General features: G+C 40.8%; 1 protein-coding gene across 3 annotated transcripts in view; it reads right to left on the minus strand.

Moving 5' to 3' along the window:
* Positions 1-1,026: 1,026 nt before the first annotated feature.
* RMND1 (required for meiotic nuclear division 1 homolog) overlaps positions 1,027-18,917 on the minus strand; it is a 45,254-nt gene continuing 27,363 nt past the window's right edge. The window contains exons 11-12 of one of the 3 annotated variants that reach the window (XM_077149280.1): positions 2,128-2,259; positions 1,027-1,255 (exon numbers count right to left, since the gene is read on the minus strand). In XM_077149280.1, coding sequence (XP_077005395.1) covers positions 1,223-1,255; positions 2,128-2,259 — 165 coding nt within the window. In that variant the 3' untranslated portion in view covers positions 1,027-1,222. The other 2 variants (XM_077149281.1, XM_077149282.1) reach the window with 2 other exon arrangements.

The raw sequence follows: 18,917 nt of genomic DNA on the forward strand, positions 1-18,917 counted from the left end.
GTATCTTGTTCATAATTTTTATTCAGAATCCCAAAGGTTTTAAGTTAGGGCGGTGGACCAAAATATGATTCAAGACTGGTGAGCTGCCTTTCATTTGCAAAGTTTGAAAAGGGGGTGGGAAGGGAAAGACAGGCTTAATCCACTACACAAGTGCTTATGTGGAAAAAAAGGTTCTTGAATGTTCCATGCCCAAATGCTCCTTGGAAAAGGAAGGACATCTTACAGGTCCCTCAGATGGACGATTGCCACTGAAGAACTCTTGCTATAATGTTGAAAAAGACCAAGGATGTTCACCATAGCATTACTTTAGCACGTGTGTGTGTGTGTGTGTATAAGTCAGTAGGCTACAGAAAAAATATATATTCTTTTGATGGACTACCATGTACTAGAAAAGCAATTTGTAGAATGATAGTGTTCTTATTTTAGAACAAAATGTTGTGTTCTTGGGTATATGTATAAAAGAAAAACATACCCTTAAGTTCATCCAAGTGGGGAGGGGAGTGGGGTGAGTAGGTTCACACACAGAAATCAGGCAGCTCAACATAAATGGGGCTTTGCTTTTAAAAAGCTGTCAATTTAAGAAGTATATGTAAGTTAAATTTTTTTTGTACCTGCTATGTTTTAATTTCCCTAAAATACATGGAAAACTTAAAAAAAATGTATATAGGAAGTATATTTTGACTGACTTAGTGGTGAAAAGACAAAGTATTGGTTAATAAAAGGCAAAGTACCAGTGAGGAGTCAAACTCAAATTCTGCCTTACAAAAACTGCATAAAATTCACTTCTGCCATCAAAAGCCTGCTTGTTTTATGTAATAATTTGAACACTTCTGAGTTCCTTTATGGTTCTGTCCTAGCCAGGGCCATGACTGGAACTCCCTGGAGAGGGATTAAAGGGTAGTATCTAAAATCTTGGTAAGCTTTTTTGACTTTAAGAGTTGAATCTTTGCAATGATTTTCTGGGTGCTAAGATTATCCAGAATTCTTAAGACTGAAAGATCTTCCTTTTGAATTGTGAGAATTACAGACCCAAATAACAGAATCTTCATAATTTTTATTCAAGCAGCAATATGTTTGGAGCTGAGAAAAAGATTACTGTAACAGTTTCTTGGTTTTAAAAATTAAATACTTATAAGAGATCACCCAACAGTGAACATTATTTTTGATTGTAGAGCTTGAATGAACCTTGAAATGACACTTTCCTTTGGATATCATCACTTGATCAGAAAAATACTCGTCCCATCTCAAACATTACCTTAGGGTAAGAAAAAGTGAAAATTACTCATTTCACAGCAAACAAATTATTGGGTACAAACTAAAATGACTTTTCCAAGATGGTGCTTAATGAAAACTTCTCCCAAAATAAGAAGTATTTGCCCTTCCCACATGATAAACCATGAATCTGAGGTCCAAGTACTTGATGATGGGCTACACATTATACACTTACAGCTGGGACTTTTTCCAGATGTTCTATTTATTGTATTAATATATATTCACATACCATGTAATCAAAGTGTACAATCATTGGTTCATAATATCATACCTGCGCATTTATCAAACAACTGACTTTTCTTTTTTGTGAAAAACATGCATACAAAAAAACAAATTTCAAAGCACATCATAACAATTAGTTGTATAACAGATTTCAGAGTTTGGCATGGGTTAAATTCCACAATTTTAGGTTTTTACTTCTAGCTGCTCTAAGATACTGGGGACTAAAATATCAATATAATGATTCAGCAATCTTGTTTGTTAAACCCCTACCTTCTCAATATAACTCCACTATCACCTTTGATCTTCCACTTTTTAGGGGTATTTGGACTATGCGCATTCTAGCTTTTACATGTTGGAAGGGATAATATGGGCTAGGGGGATGGAACTAGCTGATGTGTTGGAGAGGCTGGCCTCTGCATTTCAAGACTTACCTGGTCCAGGGACCCATCCAGATACCCTCTTGAAAAAACTGGAATCTTTTCAAAAATTATACTTAATGCATTTGCTAGATACTACCACGGTCGTAACTTCTTAGTAATTAGAACAAAGCCAACCATCTTCCCCTATGTTTTCTATCTTACATGGCCTTTCTCATTCTCATGGCTTCTCCATTGGCGGGCAGTCCCGACTTACCTCTATGGTGATGAGGATGACGATCATCCACTCGAGGCGCAGTGCCCGCTTCTCGTTCAGGTGGTTCCTCATCAGGTCCGTCAGCTCCATGCAGTGCTGAAGCTTCTCGTTCATGACCTGTATGAGAAAATGCTTAGAAAACAGCCTATGTTTATGTTTAAAATTTTAAATTGGTTTTTAAAATGAGATGCTTTAAAATTCTCTAGGTTTTAAATCTGTAGGAAGTGGGAAATGATCCCTTCAACTCTCGCCCCTCGTCTGCTTCCCAAAGGCCACCAGCCAATAGTATTAATTTCTTGTGCATCCCTCCATAGATGTATGGTGTGCAGATTTAATCGCAAAAACCCTGACTAAAGAATAGACGATACGCATATTAAAGCTCTTGTATTTATAAGATTTCTATTAAAGAGCTAAAGATCAAGTTTTTGAGTCCTAGTTTTTGATAGCTGCCTTGTTAAAAAGACAAGCTTGAAAACGTGATTCTCTTAGCATGGTCTGAAGATGACAAAAACTACTACCTTCTGCCAAAAAAGCAGGGTTTAAGTCTCACTGCCCTAAAACCCACACACTTAGCCTTACTGCTTTTTTACCACTAGAGGGCACTGCTTTTTAAGATGAACTGAAGATTCTGGGTTCTAGTGCTGGTTGAGGGGGTTATAGAAATAGAACCTCTGAATGTAAGACATTTTACTACTGGCAATTTATACCTCCTTAATCTTTCTATGTATCTCACTTTTCTACGGAAATTGGAATCCTGTAAATACACATGTTTTAAAAAGTTCTGTACCCCCGCTGATTATTTCTGGGGTATGTGAAGGTTCAGGCTTAGTGAAAACTGGAGTGACTTAATGAAAACCAATCTGAGGCTTGTATCACAGGGGCACGTGTTGATGGAAATGTGTTAATGTACCACATTCACTGCGATTCAGCACTTCAAACCATATTGATTTCAGACTTCATGGTCACCCAGTAGTTATCTCATCTGTATAAATGTTTAGAACAGTGCCTCTTTCCTTCTTTCCCTCTTTTCTTCCCTCATCTTTCCCTCCCCTTTTCTGTTTCTCTTGCCTGCTCCATCTTCATTTATGAATGTGTTCACCCTTAAGCTTGCTTCTGAAGCAATCCTCTTCCATTCACTTTGAACCCTGATCAAAGAACAGACAATTTCCTCATCACCCAGCTTATTCCTTAACCCTTTAGAAGTTGTATATATTGCCACAGTTCACCTGGAACTTCTAAAAACCTAGTTATTAAATCTAATGACTTTGCTTACTTCTAAATCTCCGTTTACCCAAGTGGCTGACAATAACTTGAAGTGCATGCTTCCTTTGGCTTTTCTTTCCCTAAGTACTAACAGCTTTCCCTTTTTCCCCCCCATCATTTTTTTCTGAGTCTTCTCTACTTCCTTGCACCATTAGAGGGCATGTCCCCAAGTCTAACCTTGTCTTCCTGGCATGATCTCAGCCTCTTGAGTGTCAGAGCTGCTTCCTAAGCTTCAGTTGTTTTCCTCCCATCATCACTATCTCTGTGATACAAATATGCCAGCTGCACTGTTAACATCATTAAAAAAAAAACTTTACTTGGAAATGTTTATTTTAAAAGGAAACTGTCATTGCCATAAGTGCAGAATCAGTATGAGATGAAATAGTGTTGCCTTCTTACAGCCAAGCAGGATCCTGTTAAAGTGGGGGATCAGACAGTATTAAATTAAAGGGCTGGTCAAGATTCACTATTGCCAAACTAAGTACTTCTTGACAGTAACCAGAAATATTACTTCCTTCAATTTTAATTGAGGGTCCATGTGTCAACTAAACACCTTTCCTGTATAAGTGTACGTAAATATGCCAGTTTTGGGGGAAATTTTAACTACCCCCTCTTCTGTTAACTCCCAAATATAAATGCCTGGTCCTGACTTCCCCACTGACTGAATTTCTAACCTCCTACAAAACATCTCATGAGTTTTCTGCCAGCACCTCAAATTAAGCATTTCTCCAACTAACACTGACATTCTATATTCAAACCCATCCCTGTGCTTGGGTTCCCTGCCTCGAGTCACTGTCTTCTGAATCAGCAGGACGAAAACTTTATGTCCAGTCCCACCTCGCTGCCACTTCAGTTATCCTCTGCTCTACAAAGTCTTAAATCCACCCCCTGCTTATTATTTCTTAAGAATACCTGGCAGGCCTTCATCAGCTATTTTGATTATCTTCTAAAAATGGTCAGTCTTTTTTTTTTTCCCCCAAACCTTTTTTTTTTTTTTTTTTTTGCACTGGCATACAAGTTCTCATCCTGAACAAAGGCTGGCTCCCAACACTCCCTCTTCCAACACTTTAAATGCCTTACCATTAAATAAAGTCCAAGTCTCAAATCAATTAGTTCAATCACACTTCAGATGTTGGTATCCTCTTTGGCCTCTGTTGAAGGCCAAAGGATGAAGCTCTTCCCTCAGTGCTCCTGTGCACTTTTTTTAGCCTTTATTTCACTCTGCCTTAGATTCATTTGTTGTCTGCCCAGCACTCTTCCCTCCTGCCCCACTTCTTATGGGGGGTTACTCTTCCACTACTGCCAACCCTGTGATGCTGCCAACCTTGGTATCAACACTCCCAACCATAATGCCTAATTCCCTTGTCATGTGACTGGTCAAAGCTTGGGCACATGTCCCGCTGGACAGGGCAACTGGAGTCCTGGCCTTAACTGAATAGGAAAGTCCTCTGCCCTTTGAAGTTGCCAGGATGAGACGTAAGCTTCGATCTCCCCTTTTCCACAACTTTTTCTCCCCATTCCACAGAGAACACTGCAGAGAAGGAAAAGATGCGGCCAGAGAACAGAAGGAAACGGTCCCAATGACCCGTTGCATTCTCTAAGCACATTTGACCTCTCTACTCAGTCATGTAAGCCAGTAAGAAGTGACAAACAAGACTGTTCAAACTGTCCTTGTCATGTGTGAATTAGACCTTTCCTAAACCATGCTCTGTATTTTGTTAGCTCTTGAGTCCTGAAGTAGGGCTCTAGGTGAGGAAGCAAGGAAAGAGAAGGCTTCACAGGGTGGTAAAGGATAATTAGGATTTCATAGGTGGTTGGCAAGAAGAAAATGTGGGGTGGGGTTGGGGGGCAGTGGGGAGAGCATTTCAAGCAGAGGTAATAGCATGGAGGCAAGGAAAACTGGCTTGTGGAAAACCTGAAAGGAAGTTCTTAGAAGTGAAGTTAAAGGTTTCTATGAGATTGCAAGAAGTACTGCATTGCAGTATGGTGGGCCATGGCTTGATCCCCAGAACTTGTTATATTAGGTTACGTGGTAAAGGGGATTTAAGGTTGCCAATAGCTGACCTCAAGATAGGGAGATTAAAAAAAAAAGGGAGAAAATAACCCTAGATTATCAGGTTGGGCCCAATGTAATTGCAGAGTTGTTTAGAAGCAGAAGCGGGCAATGTGAAGAGGACTCGCCCTTGCTAGATGGAGGAAACGGCCGTGACCAAGGCATGCGGGCAGCCTCTGGAAGCTGGAAAAGGCAAGGAAACAGATCCTTTCCAGGCCTACAAAAAAGAGCACAGCTCAGCCGAAGAGTTAAAAAAAAAAAAAAAAAAAAGTGGCTGTGGTAGTTGGCTCATGGACGATTCTGAAGACAATGAGGCCATTAATGGTTCCACTCTCTTTGTGGCCAGAAGGTGGGAATCATTCAAGTAATTTGGTGGTGTAAAGAGGGTGTGGGTCAGTGTTCACAAGCATTTTCTCCATCTTTTTCAGAACCACTGTAAAGCAGCTTCTAAGATGCTTCTCCATGAACCTTACCTCCTGGGATTAAGGCTTTTGTACTATCTCCTCTTCCCAGTGTGGGCTGGGCCTAGTGACTACTTCTAATTAACAGAATATGGCAAAAGTGATGGGATGCTCCTTCTGTGTATAGGCTTCGAAACACTGTGACTTCCATTTTGCTAGCTCTCTCGCTTATGTTGAAGCCAGCTGCCATGTTGTGAGATGCTCTATGGAGAGGTCTATGAGTCCAGAAACAGAGGGAAGCTTCTGGCCAACAGCTCACGAAAAACTAAAGCCTCCACCCAACAGGATCAGAGAAACTAAATCCTGCCAGCTGCAACATGAGTGAGGAAGCAAGTGAATCCTTCCCAGTTCATAGATCCCTGAGGTAACTGCAGCCTTATAAAAAACCCAAAGCTGGAGAAGCCAGTTATGCCATACGTGAATTCCTGACCCATGAAAACTGTGGGACAAGTATTATTTTAAACCACTAAATTTTGAGTAATGTGTTAAACAGCATAGCTAGCTAATGCAACCATAAGGGACACCTCCTATGTACATAAATTTTTAATGTCTTCTTTTCACATCACCCTGGATCCTGCCCTGTATGCACAGTTCACAACCATGAATGTACAATGCTTCATGTCTGACCAGACAAATGACTTGTCAAATAGGGTCTAATCAGACATTTGGTATCTTAAGCTGTGTTGATGAAGTCCACTGAAATTAAATTCTTTGCAGCATCATAGGTCAATCTTTCTATGTCTTTTAAGGGCAACATAGTTTGGGATTTATTCTCTCCCTCATTCCCTGACCACTGCTGACAATCTCCCTTTTCCTGTGCTGGAAGACACACAGGAATAGGTGGTATCAAGATCAGTGACAACTGCAGATACCTTCAGCATAGTTATTCATGGGGGAGAGAGTCTGGCCTGGAGACTATATATCAGAGCTGCCACTACAGCCAAAGAGCCATGGTGCATTTCTGAATGTGTTTATTTTTATGGGGCACAGGATAAATGTGGGGGACATTTTTTCAATCTCATTGAAAAGATAGAATATGAGAAGCCTTGTATGTCTAGGAAAAATACTTGAACATTATGCATTAGGAAATGAGGAAAATGGAGGTATTAAAATTAGAGGGAATGGGAAAAGACAATCTACAGATTCTAACACTGAGTAAATCAGATGTTGGGATTATCTGACAAGGATTTTAAAGGAGTCATCATAAAGTGCTTCAATAAACAATTATGGAGATGTAGGAAACAAATTAAAATGAAAAGCGGAAGTGGTACACAGGTGATTCAGTGGTAGAATGCTTGCCTTCCATGCAGGAGACCTGGGTTTGAATCATGGACCATACACCCTTCCGCCCCTCCCCACAAGAAAAAGTTAAAAAAAAAAGCAGATAGTCTAGCAAAGAAACAGAAGATGAAAAAACAAAACCAAAAAGGAAAAACCTGTGGGGCCATAACAACAGACCCAACGTTCATATCACAGGACACCTAGAAGGAAAAATCCCTAAATTTGGCAAAAGATGTAAACTTACAGATTCAAGAGGGTAAACAAGCCCCAAAAGGATAAATGCAAAGAAATCCATGCTAAAAGACATCATAATCAAACCTCTGAAAATTAAGAACAAAGAAATGATCTTGAAAGCAATGAGATAAATGAGAGAAAAGCAATATGAATGTCAGTGGATTTCTTATCAGAAACCACAGAGGCCAGAAGTAGCACAGCAGTTACAAGTGCTTAGAGAAAAGAACTGTCAAGCAGAATCTTCTATCTAGTGAAAAAATCCTTCAAGAATATAGAGGAGTGAAATCTAAGAAACCACTGCCTAACGTGAGGTCCTAAAGATGTTTCTCTATGTTTCTTCTAGGAGTTTTATAGTTCTGGTTCTTATATTTACATCTTTGATACGTTTTGAGTTGAATTTTGTATATGGTGTGAGATAAGGGTCCAACTTCATCCTTTTGTAAATGGACATCCAGTTTTCCCAGCAACATTTATTGAAGAGACTATTCCCCAATTGAGTGGACTTGACCCCCCTGTCAAAAATTTAGCTGGTCATAAATGTGGGGGTTGATTTCTGAACTCTCATTTCAATTTTACTGATTCATGTGTCTATCCTTGTGCCAGAACCAGGCTGTTTTGATTTACTATTTAAGATCAGGAAGTATAAGTCCTCCAACTTCACTGTCACGATAGCTTTGGCTATTCAAGGCCACATATCATGCAAATTTATATCTAAAGCACAAGCAACAAAAGAAAAATAATACATAAATGGGTCATCAAAAATTTAAATTTCTGTGCATCAAAGGACTTTATCATGAAAGTAAAATGAAAATGTATACAATGGGAGAAAAATATTTGGAAACCACATTATCTGATAAACGTTTAAAATCCAGAATATATAAAGATATAAAGGATATAAAGAAATCCAACAACTCAACTATCAAAAGACAAATAACCCAATTCACTAATGTGGAAAAGACCTGAATAAACATTTCTCCAAAGATATACAAATGGTCAAAAAGCACATGAAAAGATGCTTAACATCATTAGCCATTAAGGAAATGCAAATCAAAACCACAATTGAGATACCATCTCACACCCCAAATAATGGTTACTATTAAAAAACTGAAAGTAAAGTGTTGGAGAGGATATGGAGAAATAGAACCATTTGTTCATTGTTGGTGGGAATGTAAAACAGTGTGGCTGCTATGAAAGACTGGCAGTTCCTCAGAAAGTTAAGAATAGAGTTACAGTATGATCCGGTAATCCTACTTCTAGGTGTATACCCACAAAAATTGAAAGCAGGGACTGGGAGAGATATTTGCACACTGATGTTCACAGCAGCATTATTCACAATTGCCAAAAGATGGAAGCAACCCAAGTGCACATCAACCAATGAATGAATAAATAAATGTAATGCATAAATACAATGAAACACTACTCATAAAAAGGAATGAAGCTCTGACACATGTAGTAAGACGGATGACCCTTGAAGACATCATGTTGAGTGAAATAAGCCAGACACCTAAGGAGAAATATTACATGATCTCATTGATATGAAATAATAGAATAAACTCACAGAGTAAATAATTATAATAGAAATTACTAGGGGCAGGGTGGGGGTAGGAAATGGGAAGTTAATGCTTAAATTATACAGAGTTTCTATTTGGGGTTATGGAAAAGCTCTGGTAATGGATGGTGGTGATGACACACAACATGGTGAATATAATTCATAGCACTGAATTACATATTTGAATGTGTTTAAAAGGGAGACTTTTAGGTTTGTATATATGTAACTTGAATAACTTTCATAGCATTATACTATATAAACAGTAAACCATAATATAAACCATGGACTATATAGTTAATAGTACAATTTTAAAAATATTCTTTCATCAACTATAATAAATGTATCACACTAATGCAAAGAGTTAATAATATGGGAACTCTATTTTTATACTTTTTTTTGGTAAAACTACAACTTCTCTAAAAAAGAAAAAAAATAAATACAGGGAGTAGATGGCCTAAAAATTTGCATTTCAGGGTGACTAGAAAACAAATGCTAATAAAAAGCAGTAACTGACTTAAAGGAAAAAAAGAATATAGGAGAAATTTAGAGTTTCAGATGAAGGAAAACTAAGAGAATGGGGCGTCAGCAGACTTACCCTTAAAGAATGGCTAAAAGTTCTTGAAACACAAAAGATAAAGTAAGGAATCTTGAACACTGGGAAAGCAGACAGAACAATAGAAAGAGTAAAAATATGGGTAAACACTTTTCTTATCAAAATTTTGATTCTCTACATTTTCTAAATTTGATGGCTGAAGCAAAAATTATAACTGTCTGATATAATTCTCAGTGTCTGGAGAAGGAATATTTTAAGGCAATTTTATTATAAATGGGAGAAGGTAAAGGGGCATAGCGGTTAAGATTGCTGTATTTCACTGACTCTGCTAACGTGTCAACACCAGTAGACAATGTTAAGTTATGTATGTATAATGGAATACTTAGAGTGACCACTAAAAAAAAATCTATATCATCAAAAACACTATAAATAAATCAAACAAGGATTCTAAAGAATGTTCAGGAAACCCACAGGAAGGCAGGAATTGATTACATGCAACAACTTCGATGGATCTCAAGGGCCTATGTGGTATGAAAAAAAAGGCAATCTCAAAAGTTGCATACTATATGATTCCACTTCTATGACATTCTCAAAATGACAAAATTATAGAGATGTAGGACAGATTACTGGTTGCCAAGGGGTAGAGAGGAAGGGGGGCGAGTATGACTAGAAAAGGGAAGCATTAGAGAAATCTTTAGGTGATGGAATAGTTCAATAAACACAAAAATACATGGTAAGTTGTATCATGAGCTCTGGACTGCTGACTGGGGGATGGAGAGTTGAACCTACAGGTGTGACAAAATGGCTTAGAACTGTAAACATGCACTGTACTAATTCAATTTCTCAGTTTTGATATCTTAAAACAGTTATATAGATGTAAGCATTGGGAACGAGTGGGTGAAGGATACACAGAACTTCTCTGTACTTTTCTGCAAATTTATATTTCAAAATAAAAATAAAAATAAATAAGTTGAAGGGATGTTATGATATCATAGGCAAGAGATGGTGAGGGCTTGCCATTCTTCATATAGAAGGCACAGAGAACTTTAAAAAAGGATGTTCTTCTCTGACTTAAACTTCTCAATGGGCTTTTCATTCTACTACAACTTAGAACCCAAAGTCCTTAAAATGCCCTACAAAGTCCTTTATAAATCTGCCTTTTAAACCCTCTCGACTCCAATGGTTGTCTTCTTTGTCACTATGTCTTCTTTTCAGTTTCTCATTGGCACCAAACCTTTTTTCAAGGGCCTTCCAAATGAAACACTCCCCCCACTTTGCACCTGGCTAAATCCTACTCGCTTCAAAGTTAAACCTTAACTTAAAGGTCACTTCTTCAAAGAGGTCTTCTTTAACTCTTTCAATCTATGCAACCCACTTCCCATCCGAATCACTATGCTCACATACTCACCAGGCATTTCTGTGTACACTGAATGTCCATCTCCTTCATTTGACTGGAGATTTTATTAGGGTAGGGACCAGAATCTATTTTTACTACTCATCCAGCATCTAACAGATAGGTGTTTGGTGAGTGAGTGAGGGAGCGAAAACGCAGAGGAAATAGTCTAGGATATAAAGACTATATTCTAGGACTATTCTAGGAGGTCAAATTATAGGACATGAGATATAACTGGTTGTGGGGTATGGATGAGGAAGATTTAAGGATGCAGAGGTTTCTGGCGTGGGTTACTTTGTAGATAGCAGCATTATTAAGAAAGTCAGGGAAGATAGGAGCAGGTCTGGGATATAGACTACCCGGTGAGAGATATCCAATAGGCAGCCAGGCATATGGATGAGCTCAAATCCACAAAACAGTGCAGTAGCTGTTAAGAGGAAATGCTCCACATGGGCATTAGAGCCCATCCTCTTACCTACTCAAAAGATACTGCAACATCACATTTTTCCTCTCTGAATCACTGCCACGAGGATATTGATACACTATCAATTTCTCCCAAAGTAAAATAAAGAAAACCTTTTGAGACCACAACCTTCTCCAACTCCTGTGCATTTTTCAGCTCCCAAGTTACAGTGGCACCATTTAGAAGGGCTTTCTCTATTTCCTCTACTCCCATTCTCACTGAAACCCACTCCTGGCAGGGTTTCACTCCCACGATAGGGCTGCACAGTCATTACAAAACCGGATGGACAGTTCTCAGTCCTCAACTTCTTGACCTATGGCATCACACTTGAACACTGGACCATCCCTTCTCCAGGTGTGTTAGGGAGTGTTTTCAGAGAGAGCTGCAACATAATCTCCCATCTGCATGCTCTTCTGCAGCATGACCGTGCCATCCCCATCTTAAACTGTGTGCCCTTCTGTTCTAGTTTGCTAGCTGCCGGAATGCAACACACCAGAGATGGAGTGGCTTTTAATAAAAGGGGATTTATTTTGTTGGTTCTTCAGAGGAAAGGCAGCCAACCTTCCACTGAGGTTCTTTCTTACGTGGAAGGCACAGGATGGTCTCTGCTGGTCTTCTCTCCAGGCCCCTGGGTTCCAACAACTTTCCCCGGGGTGACTTCTTTCTGCATCTCCAAAGGCCTGGGCTGAGCTGCAAGTGCTGAGATGAGGAATGCCGAGCTGCTTAGGCTGTAACTCTCATTTAAGAGAGATTGCGTTCTCTCATTTAAGCACCAGCCAATTAAGTCAAACGTCACTCATTGCAGCAGACACGCCTCCTAGCTGACTGCAGATGTAATTGGCAACAGATGAGGTTCACGTACCATTGGCTTATGTCCGCAGCAACAAGATTAGGTATGCTCACCTGGCCAAGCTGACAATTGAATCTAACACATGTCCACCCCTTGTCAACTTGGCAACTTCAAGCATCACCTTACACAGATGTAAAAAATTCTCTTGCTGTGGACCTGTGAATCTCAAAACAAGTCCGGTGCCAATAAGCAAAGGAGGATATTCACAGGATACAGATTTTCATTTCCATAGGGAGAAACTGGATGAAACACAGGTGTAAAACCTGCAGGGCAAGTGCCGTGGGATTTCAAAGTCTGAAAGTCATTCATCCTTCGGCTTTAGAAAGTGGCAGTCCCACCCCTTCCGAGGGACCATGCAGTGGCCCGCCTCTTTCCAAATCAACCTCGGGGAACATCGAGGAGACCACTTCTGGGCTCCACTCTCTCCAGGCATCAGGGCCACCCCGGGCTCTCTGCCATTTCTGGGGCACACACTCAACCCCTCCACATGGTGGCAGCCAGGCTCTCCTAGTCCCCCAAGGAGCATGCTACACCTTTTCCAAGGCCTGAGGTTGCACAACTATTCCACTGCAATGAGAGGGGAGACTCATCCTCGCCCTTCAGGGTAAACTCACCCTCTCCCTGTATATGGGTGGGTCCACTCTCCTGGCCAGGTTTGTTGGCTTCAGACCCGAGCTTCCATGGTTCTTACTCTGCAAACTCCATTTTTTTCCCTTTTGTGTCCTCCTTTGTCAAGATTGGTAGTAATTCCATTTACACCAACAGTCTCTTCAAACCCTCCAGGACGTCTCCATCATTCTCTTCACGGTTCCTCCAAAATCTTCCCTTTAGCCATCCAAAAACTGTTCCAACATATCTGGTATTTGCAAACCACAGCAGCACCCCACTCTCCGGTACCAAATCTGTTCTAGTTTGCTAGCTGCCGGAATGCAACACATCAGAGACGGATTGGCTTTTAATAAAAGGGGATTTATTTTGTTGGTTCTTCAGAGGAAAGGCAGCCAACCTTCCACTGAGGTTCTTTCTTACGTGGAAGGCACAGGATGGTCTCTGCTGGTCTTCTCTCCAGGCCCCTGGGTTCCAACAACTTTCCCCGGGGTGACTTCTTTCTGCATCTTCAAAGGCCTGGGCTGAGCTGCAAGTGCTGAGATGAGGAATGCCGAGCTGCTTAGGCTGTGCTACATTGCACTCTCTCCTTTAAACACCAGCCAATTAAGTCAAACGTCACTCACTGCAGCAGACACGCCTCCTAGCTGACTGCAGATGTAATTGGCAACAGATGAGGTTCACGTACCATTGGCTTATGTCCGCAGCAACAAGATTAGGTATGCTCACTGGCCAAGTTGACAACTGAATCTAACTAACACACCTTCTCTTGAACCTGGGATGGACCTCTGATGAGGTTTTGATGAATAATGTGGCAGAAGTTGCATTCTGGAATTCTGAGCCTGGCAGCTTCCGTTGTTTGCTCTGAAACCAGCTGCCCTGTAAGGATGCCAATTCCCCTGAGACACCCATGCTGTAAGAAGTCACAAGTTAGCTATGTAGAGAGGCCACGAGGAGAGCAAACCAGCCATCCCAACTGAGGCGCCACACACATGGCTCAGGAAGCCACCCCAGCAGACACCATGTAGAACAGAGATGAACTGTCCCCACTGAGTCCTGTCCCAGTTACAGAATCGTGGGCAAATAGTGGTTGTTTTAAGCCATAAGATGTGGGGTTGCTTGTTAGACAACAATAAACAGCAAACATGGTGAAACTTTTTTCATATGGCTTCCAGGACAACACACTCACTTGATTTTTGTCCTGCTGCCTCCGCGGCTGCTGCTTCTCAATCTCCTCTTCTGGCTCCTCTGTATCTCCAAACTCTAAATACTGGTATTGCGCTCACAACTCAGAACTTGGACCTTTGTACCTATACTCACTTCCCTGGTGATCTCATGCAGTCTTGTCTCTTTAAAAACTTACTATATGTTGACAGCCCCACCCTCCAGCCCCCGATTATACCTTCAGCCTAATTTCTCCCCTGAACTCCAGCCTCATATCTAATTCACTCCTTGACATCACTGTCTAGAAAAATCTCAAACTGAACTTTTCCAAAAACAAACTCCTAATCTTTCCTCAAAACATACTCCTCCCATAGCCTTCCTGGAAATGACAGCTGCTCAGGCTGAACTCTCAGCCTCAATTACTCTCTTTGAAATGCAACACTACACATATCAGCAATTCTATAATTTAGACCTGAGAAATACATCCAGAATCTGACCCCATCTTACCAATTCTCCCACTGTCACCTGGACCCACCATGTCCAATTCTCAACTGGATCATTTATCAATAGAGGTCGAGAAATCTAATCCAAACTGTTTCACTTCTTTGTTCGAAGCTCTCCAATCACTTCCCACATCAATCAGAGTAAAAGCTGAAGTTTCACAATGGCCCAAAGGCCCCCGCACCCACTCTGTGTTTTGGCCTCCCTTAGCACTTCGGCTTGACCTCCTGCAGGCTCCTGCTGAGACACTCGGCTCCATGGCTCCACCTCACTGACACTTGAACCAGCCCAGCAGGTTCCTGCTTCAGGGCCTCTGCAGTGGCCATGTCCTCTCCTAGAACACTCTTTAGCTCAGCCTCAGAAAGCCATCTGACTGTTCCCTAACTTCCTTCCGGTCTTAAGTGCCTTACCTTCTTGGGAAGACCTTTCCCTGAGTACGTTTTATGAAACTGCAACCTGCTCCATCCCATATCTACTCTTTTCCCCCACAGCACTTCTCACCTTCAGCTGCTTCACGGGTTCCTTACTTCTGCTAAAACAACGATCACAACTGCGGCAATGGCGGCCACACACTTTCTGGGCCATGTCACTTCACCGATAAACAAAATCAGCCCCCTCTTTCTTCCAAACCACCAAATTAAAAAAAGTCTGTATCTACTACCTCCATGCTTTTAAAAACCTGCACACACCACTTGATTATCTTCCATTATCCCTTGTAATTGTTAATTTCCATAATAGTCCCCAGAAAGCACTCTCAAAGACCTCCAATAGTCTTAACCACCAAACCCAACAGTACTTCCATCTGTCAACAACTGCTGTGACATCATACACTGCTGAGCACCCCACTTTAATGCACAAAAATGTTTAATTTTGAGGAGTTTCCATTTATTTATTTCCTTCTTCAATGCTCGTGCTTTGAGTGTTAGATCTAGGAAACCGCCTCCTATTATAAGATATACAAGATATTTCCCTATATTTTCTTCTAAAAGTTTTATGGTCTTAGATTTAATGTTCAGGTCTTTGATCCATTTTGGGTTAATTTTTGTATAGGGTGTGAGAAATGGATCCTCTTTCATTCTTTTGCATGTGGATATCCAGTTCTCCAAGCACCATTTATTGGAGACTGTTCTGTCCCAGGTGAGTTGGCTTGACTGCCTTTTCAAAGATCAACTGTCTATAGGTGAGAGGGCCTATATCTGAGCACTCTATTCAATTCCATTGGTCAGTATATCCATCTTTATGCCAGTACCATGCTGTTTTGACCACTGTAGCTTCTTAATACACCTTAAAGTCAGGTAGTGAGCACCCCACTTTAAAAGTGACCCTTTTTTGTGTAATGTACTTTCCTTTCTGCATTTCCTCTCTGCCTCTCTCCCAGGCCCCTCCCTTCTGTGCTGTAGACACTGTCCGCTGGCTTCTACTGTGTGCTCCTGTTCAAGTTCCTTTCCCACGGGACTTCATCGACCTCCATTCTCAGCTGCACACAGGTATCTTGCTTCTCAGCTTGGCGTATGTGCTAGTTTGAATCTGTTATGTACCCCAGAAAAACCATGTTCTTTTCATCCATTTTTGTATGTGTAGACATATTGTGGGAGGGACCTTCTGATTAGCTTGTTTCCATGGAGATGTGACACCATTCAAGATGGGTCTTAATCTCCTTTCTGGAGTCCTGCAGGAGAGGATAAAATACAGATGAAAACTGAGAGAGCTCAGAGAAGCTAAGAGATGAAATCCAGAGAAAATTCTCTGAAGGAGACAGACAGCTACTGAAACCAACCCAGGAGAGAAGGACCAGCAGATGTCATCATGTGCCTTCCCATTTGACAGAGGAACCCCAGATGCCATGAGCCTTTCCTCAGGAAAGGTATCCACTTATTGATGCCTTACTTTGGAAATTTTCATGGTCTTAGAACTATAAATTTGTAATCTAATAAGTCCCCTCTGTATTAGTTTACAAGCTGCTGGAATGCAATATACCAGAAATGGAACAGCTTTTAAAAAGGGGAATTTAAAAAGTTACAAGTATATAGTTCTAAGCCTATAAAAATGTCTAAACTAAGGCATCCAGGTAAAGATACCTTAATTCAAAATAGGCCAATGGGTCAGGAACATCTCTGTCACCTGGGTAGTCATGTGGCTGTCACCTGCTGGTCCCTTGCTCCTGGGTGCCATTGCTTTCAGCCTCTGTTCCTGTGGGGTTCCTCACTTTGCTTCTCCAGGGCTGGCTTTCATCTCTTGGCTTCCCTTGGCTCTCTCCAGTCATGGCTTGTTTAACATCTCATGGCAATTTCTGCTGGGCTCCAAGTATCTCTAAACATCTATGTCTCTGTTCTCCAAGTCTCAGCATTTGTGTCAGCTCTGCTCTGAAGTTCTTTTGGTTCTGTTGTTTCTGAGGTTTCTCCAAAATGTTTCCCCTTTTAAAGACTCTAGTCATCTAATCAAAACCCACCTAAAATGGGTGAAGTAACATTTCCATCTAATCAAAAGATTACAGCCCCCACCCTCAAAAAAAAAAGATTACACCCAAAAGTACTGGCAAAATCCCGAGGGAAGGGAGAAAGACTCTGGAACTATTAAACGTTACCATCAGGGAATCCCCTGATATGTATCAAACTTTAGGGACACCCAAATCAATAGGCCATGCCCTTGATCATGAGGCTTACTCTTGTGAAGCTTATGTAGATAGTGGAGAACTTAGACTACCTACAGGAATGCCTAAGTTACTTCTGGAGGACCTCTGCTGTTCCTCAAACGTGGCTTCAGTTTCTCTAAGCCCAACCTTGCAAGTGAAATCACTGCCCTCCCCGCTATGTGCGACATGACATCCAGGGGTGAAAATCTCCCTGGTGACGTCGGAGAGGACTCCCAATGATGAATCCAGACCTGGTACCATAGGATCAACAATTCCATCCTGACCAAATAGAGGAAAAGAACTGTAATAAAGTATCAGTGGTAGAGAGTTCAAATAGAGTCAGGAGGCTATTCTGCAGGTTGCTCTTACACAAGGTAGACCTTGCTACCTATCAAAACCAGCCAACCCCCATCCAGGAATCAGCCAATCCTAAAGAACACCTAGGGCAATTTATAAGATTCCACAAGGTTTCTAGGCACTAGAGTACCTTGCCAGAAACCTATAACCTCCACATAGGTCCCTGGTCCAGAAAAGTCCTGAAACCTAGTTCAGCCTCTCTAGAACATCAGATAGTTTCATCTCCCTATCCCATATTAGTGACAAACCCTTCCAATATCAAAAATATAGAATTGTTATAGCCTAAACAACCCCATTGAGAGGTATGAAAAGATCAAAGGTGATGGTGGAGTTATACACAGAAGATAGGACTTAACAAATGAATATGAATGTTGAATCATTAAACTGATATCTTTTAGTCTCCAGTATTTCAGAGCAGCTAGAAGTAAAAACCTAAAATAGTGAAACTGTAACCCATGTTAAAGTCTGAAATATGTTCTACAACTAATTGTGGTGCTGTGCTTGGAAATGTATAGCTTTTTTGTATATATGTTATTGTTCACAAAAAAACGAGGGAAAAAAAGTGGATTGTGATGATAAAAAAGTATTTAAGCCCTCTAGCCTCCTATATTCTGGAGCAGCTAGAAGGAAAAATAGGAGAGGATCATATGGTAGCCCATGACAAACTCTGGGATCTATCCTGTAACCACTTTTTGAAGAGTGCTTTGAAAACTATTGTTTTTTTTATTTCTTTGCTTTGTATTTATGTTATATCATACAATAAAAAAAGTTTAAGAAAAAAAAAGATTACACCCACAATTGGGTGCATCATATCTTTGTGAAGATAATTCAATTAAAAGTTTCCACCCTGCAATTTTGAATCTGAATTAGAAGAAATGGTCTCCTCTACAAGATTGAATGAGGATTAAAACACGGTTTTTCTAGGGTAAACAATGGATTCAAACCGGCACACCCACTGAAAAGCCAACTCATTTCTGGTATATTGCATTCTGACAGCTTTAGCAGAAACGACATACAACCCTCCTTTGGATATCTTGCTACCCTGATGTCAACAAGTCCTCAATGCACTCATGCCTCCCCATTCCCATTCATGTGGGCCACCTCTCCACCCGCTGCCTCGAGGCGAAACGCCAGCTATTCTTAGCCCTTTCTTTCCCTGGCCTCCGAAGTTCATTCCATAGCTGTCTTTCTTAAATCCAACCCCATTCCCACTGTCACCATTCCCACTGTCACCATGACAGCTCATGATTCCGTGAGACTTGTCAAGAACCTCCTAATGGACCGTGGGGCCTCCAAGTGCTCACCAATCTTATCTAGTATACAGAACAGATAACAGAAGAACCTTTGATGTGAAAAGTTGAAAACAGTCTGTGTACAGGACAAGAAGAGGAAAGGGAAATATAAAGTGACCCAAATAGAAATCAAACAAG

Source organism: Tamandua tetradactyla, chromosome 2, assembly GCF_023851605.1.
Source record: "Tamandua tetradactyla isolate mTamTet1 chromosome 2, mTamTet1.pri, whole genome shotgun sequence".
In the NCBI taxonomy this organism is placed as follows: Eukaryota; Metazoa; Chordata; class Mammalia; order Pilosa; family Myrmecophagidae; genus Tamandua; species Tamandua tetradactyla.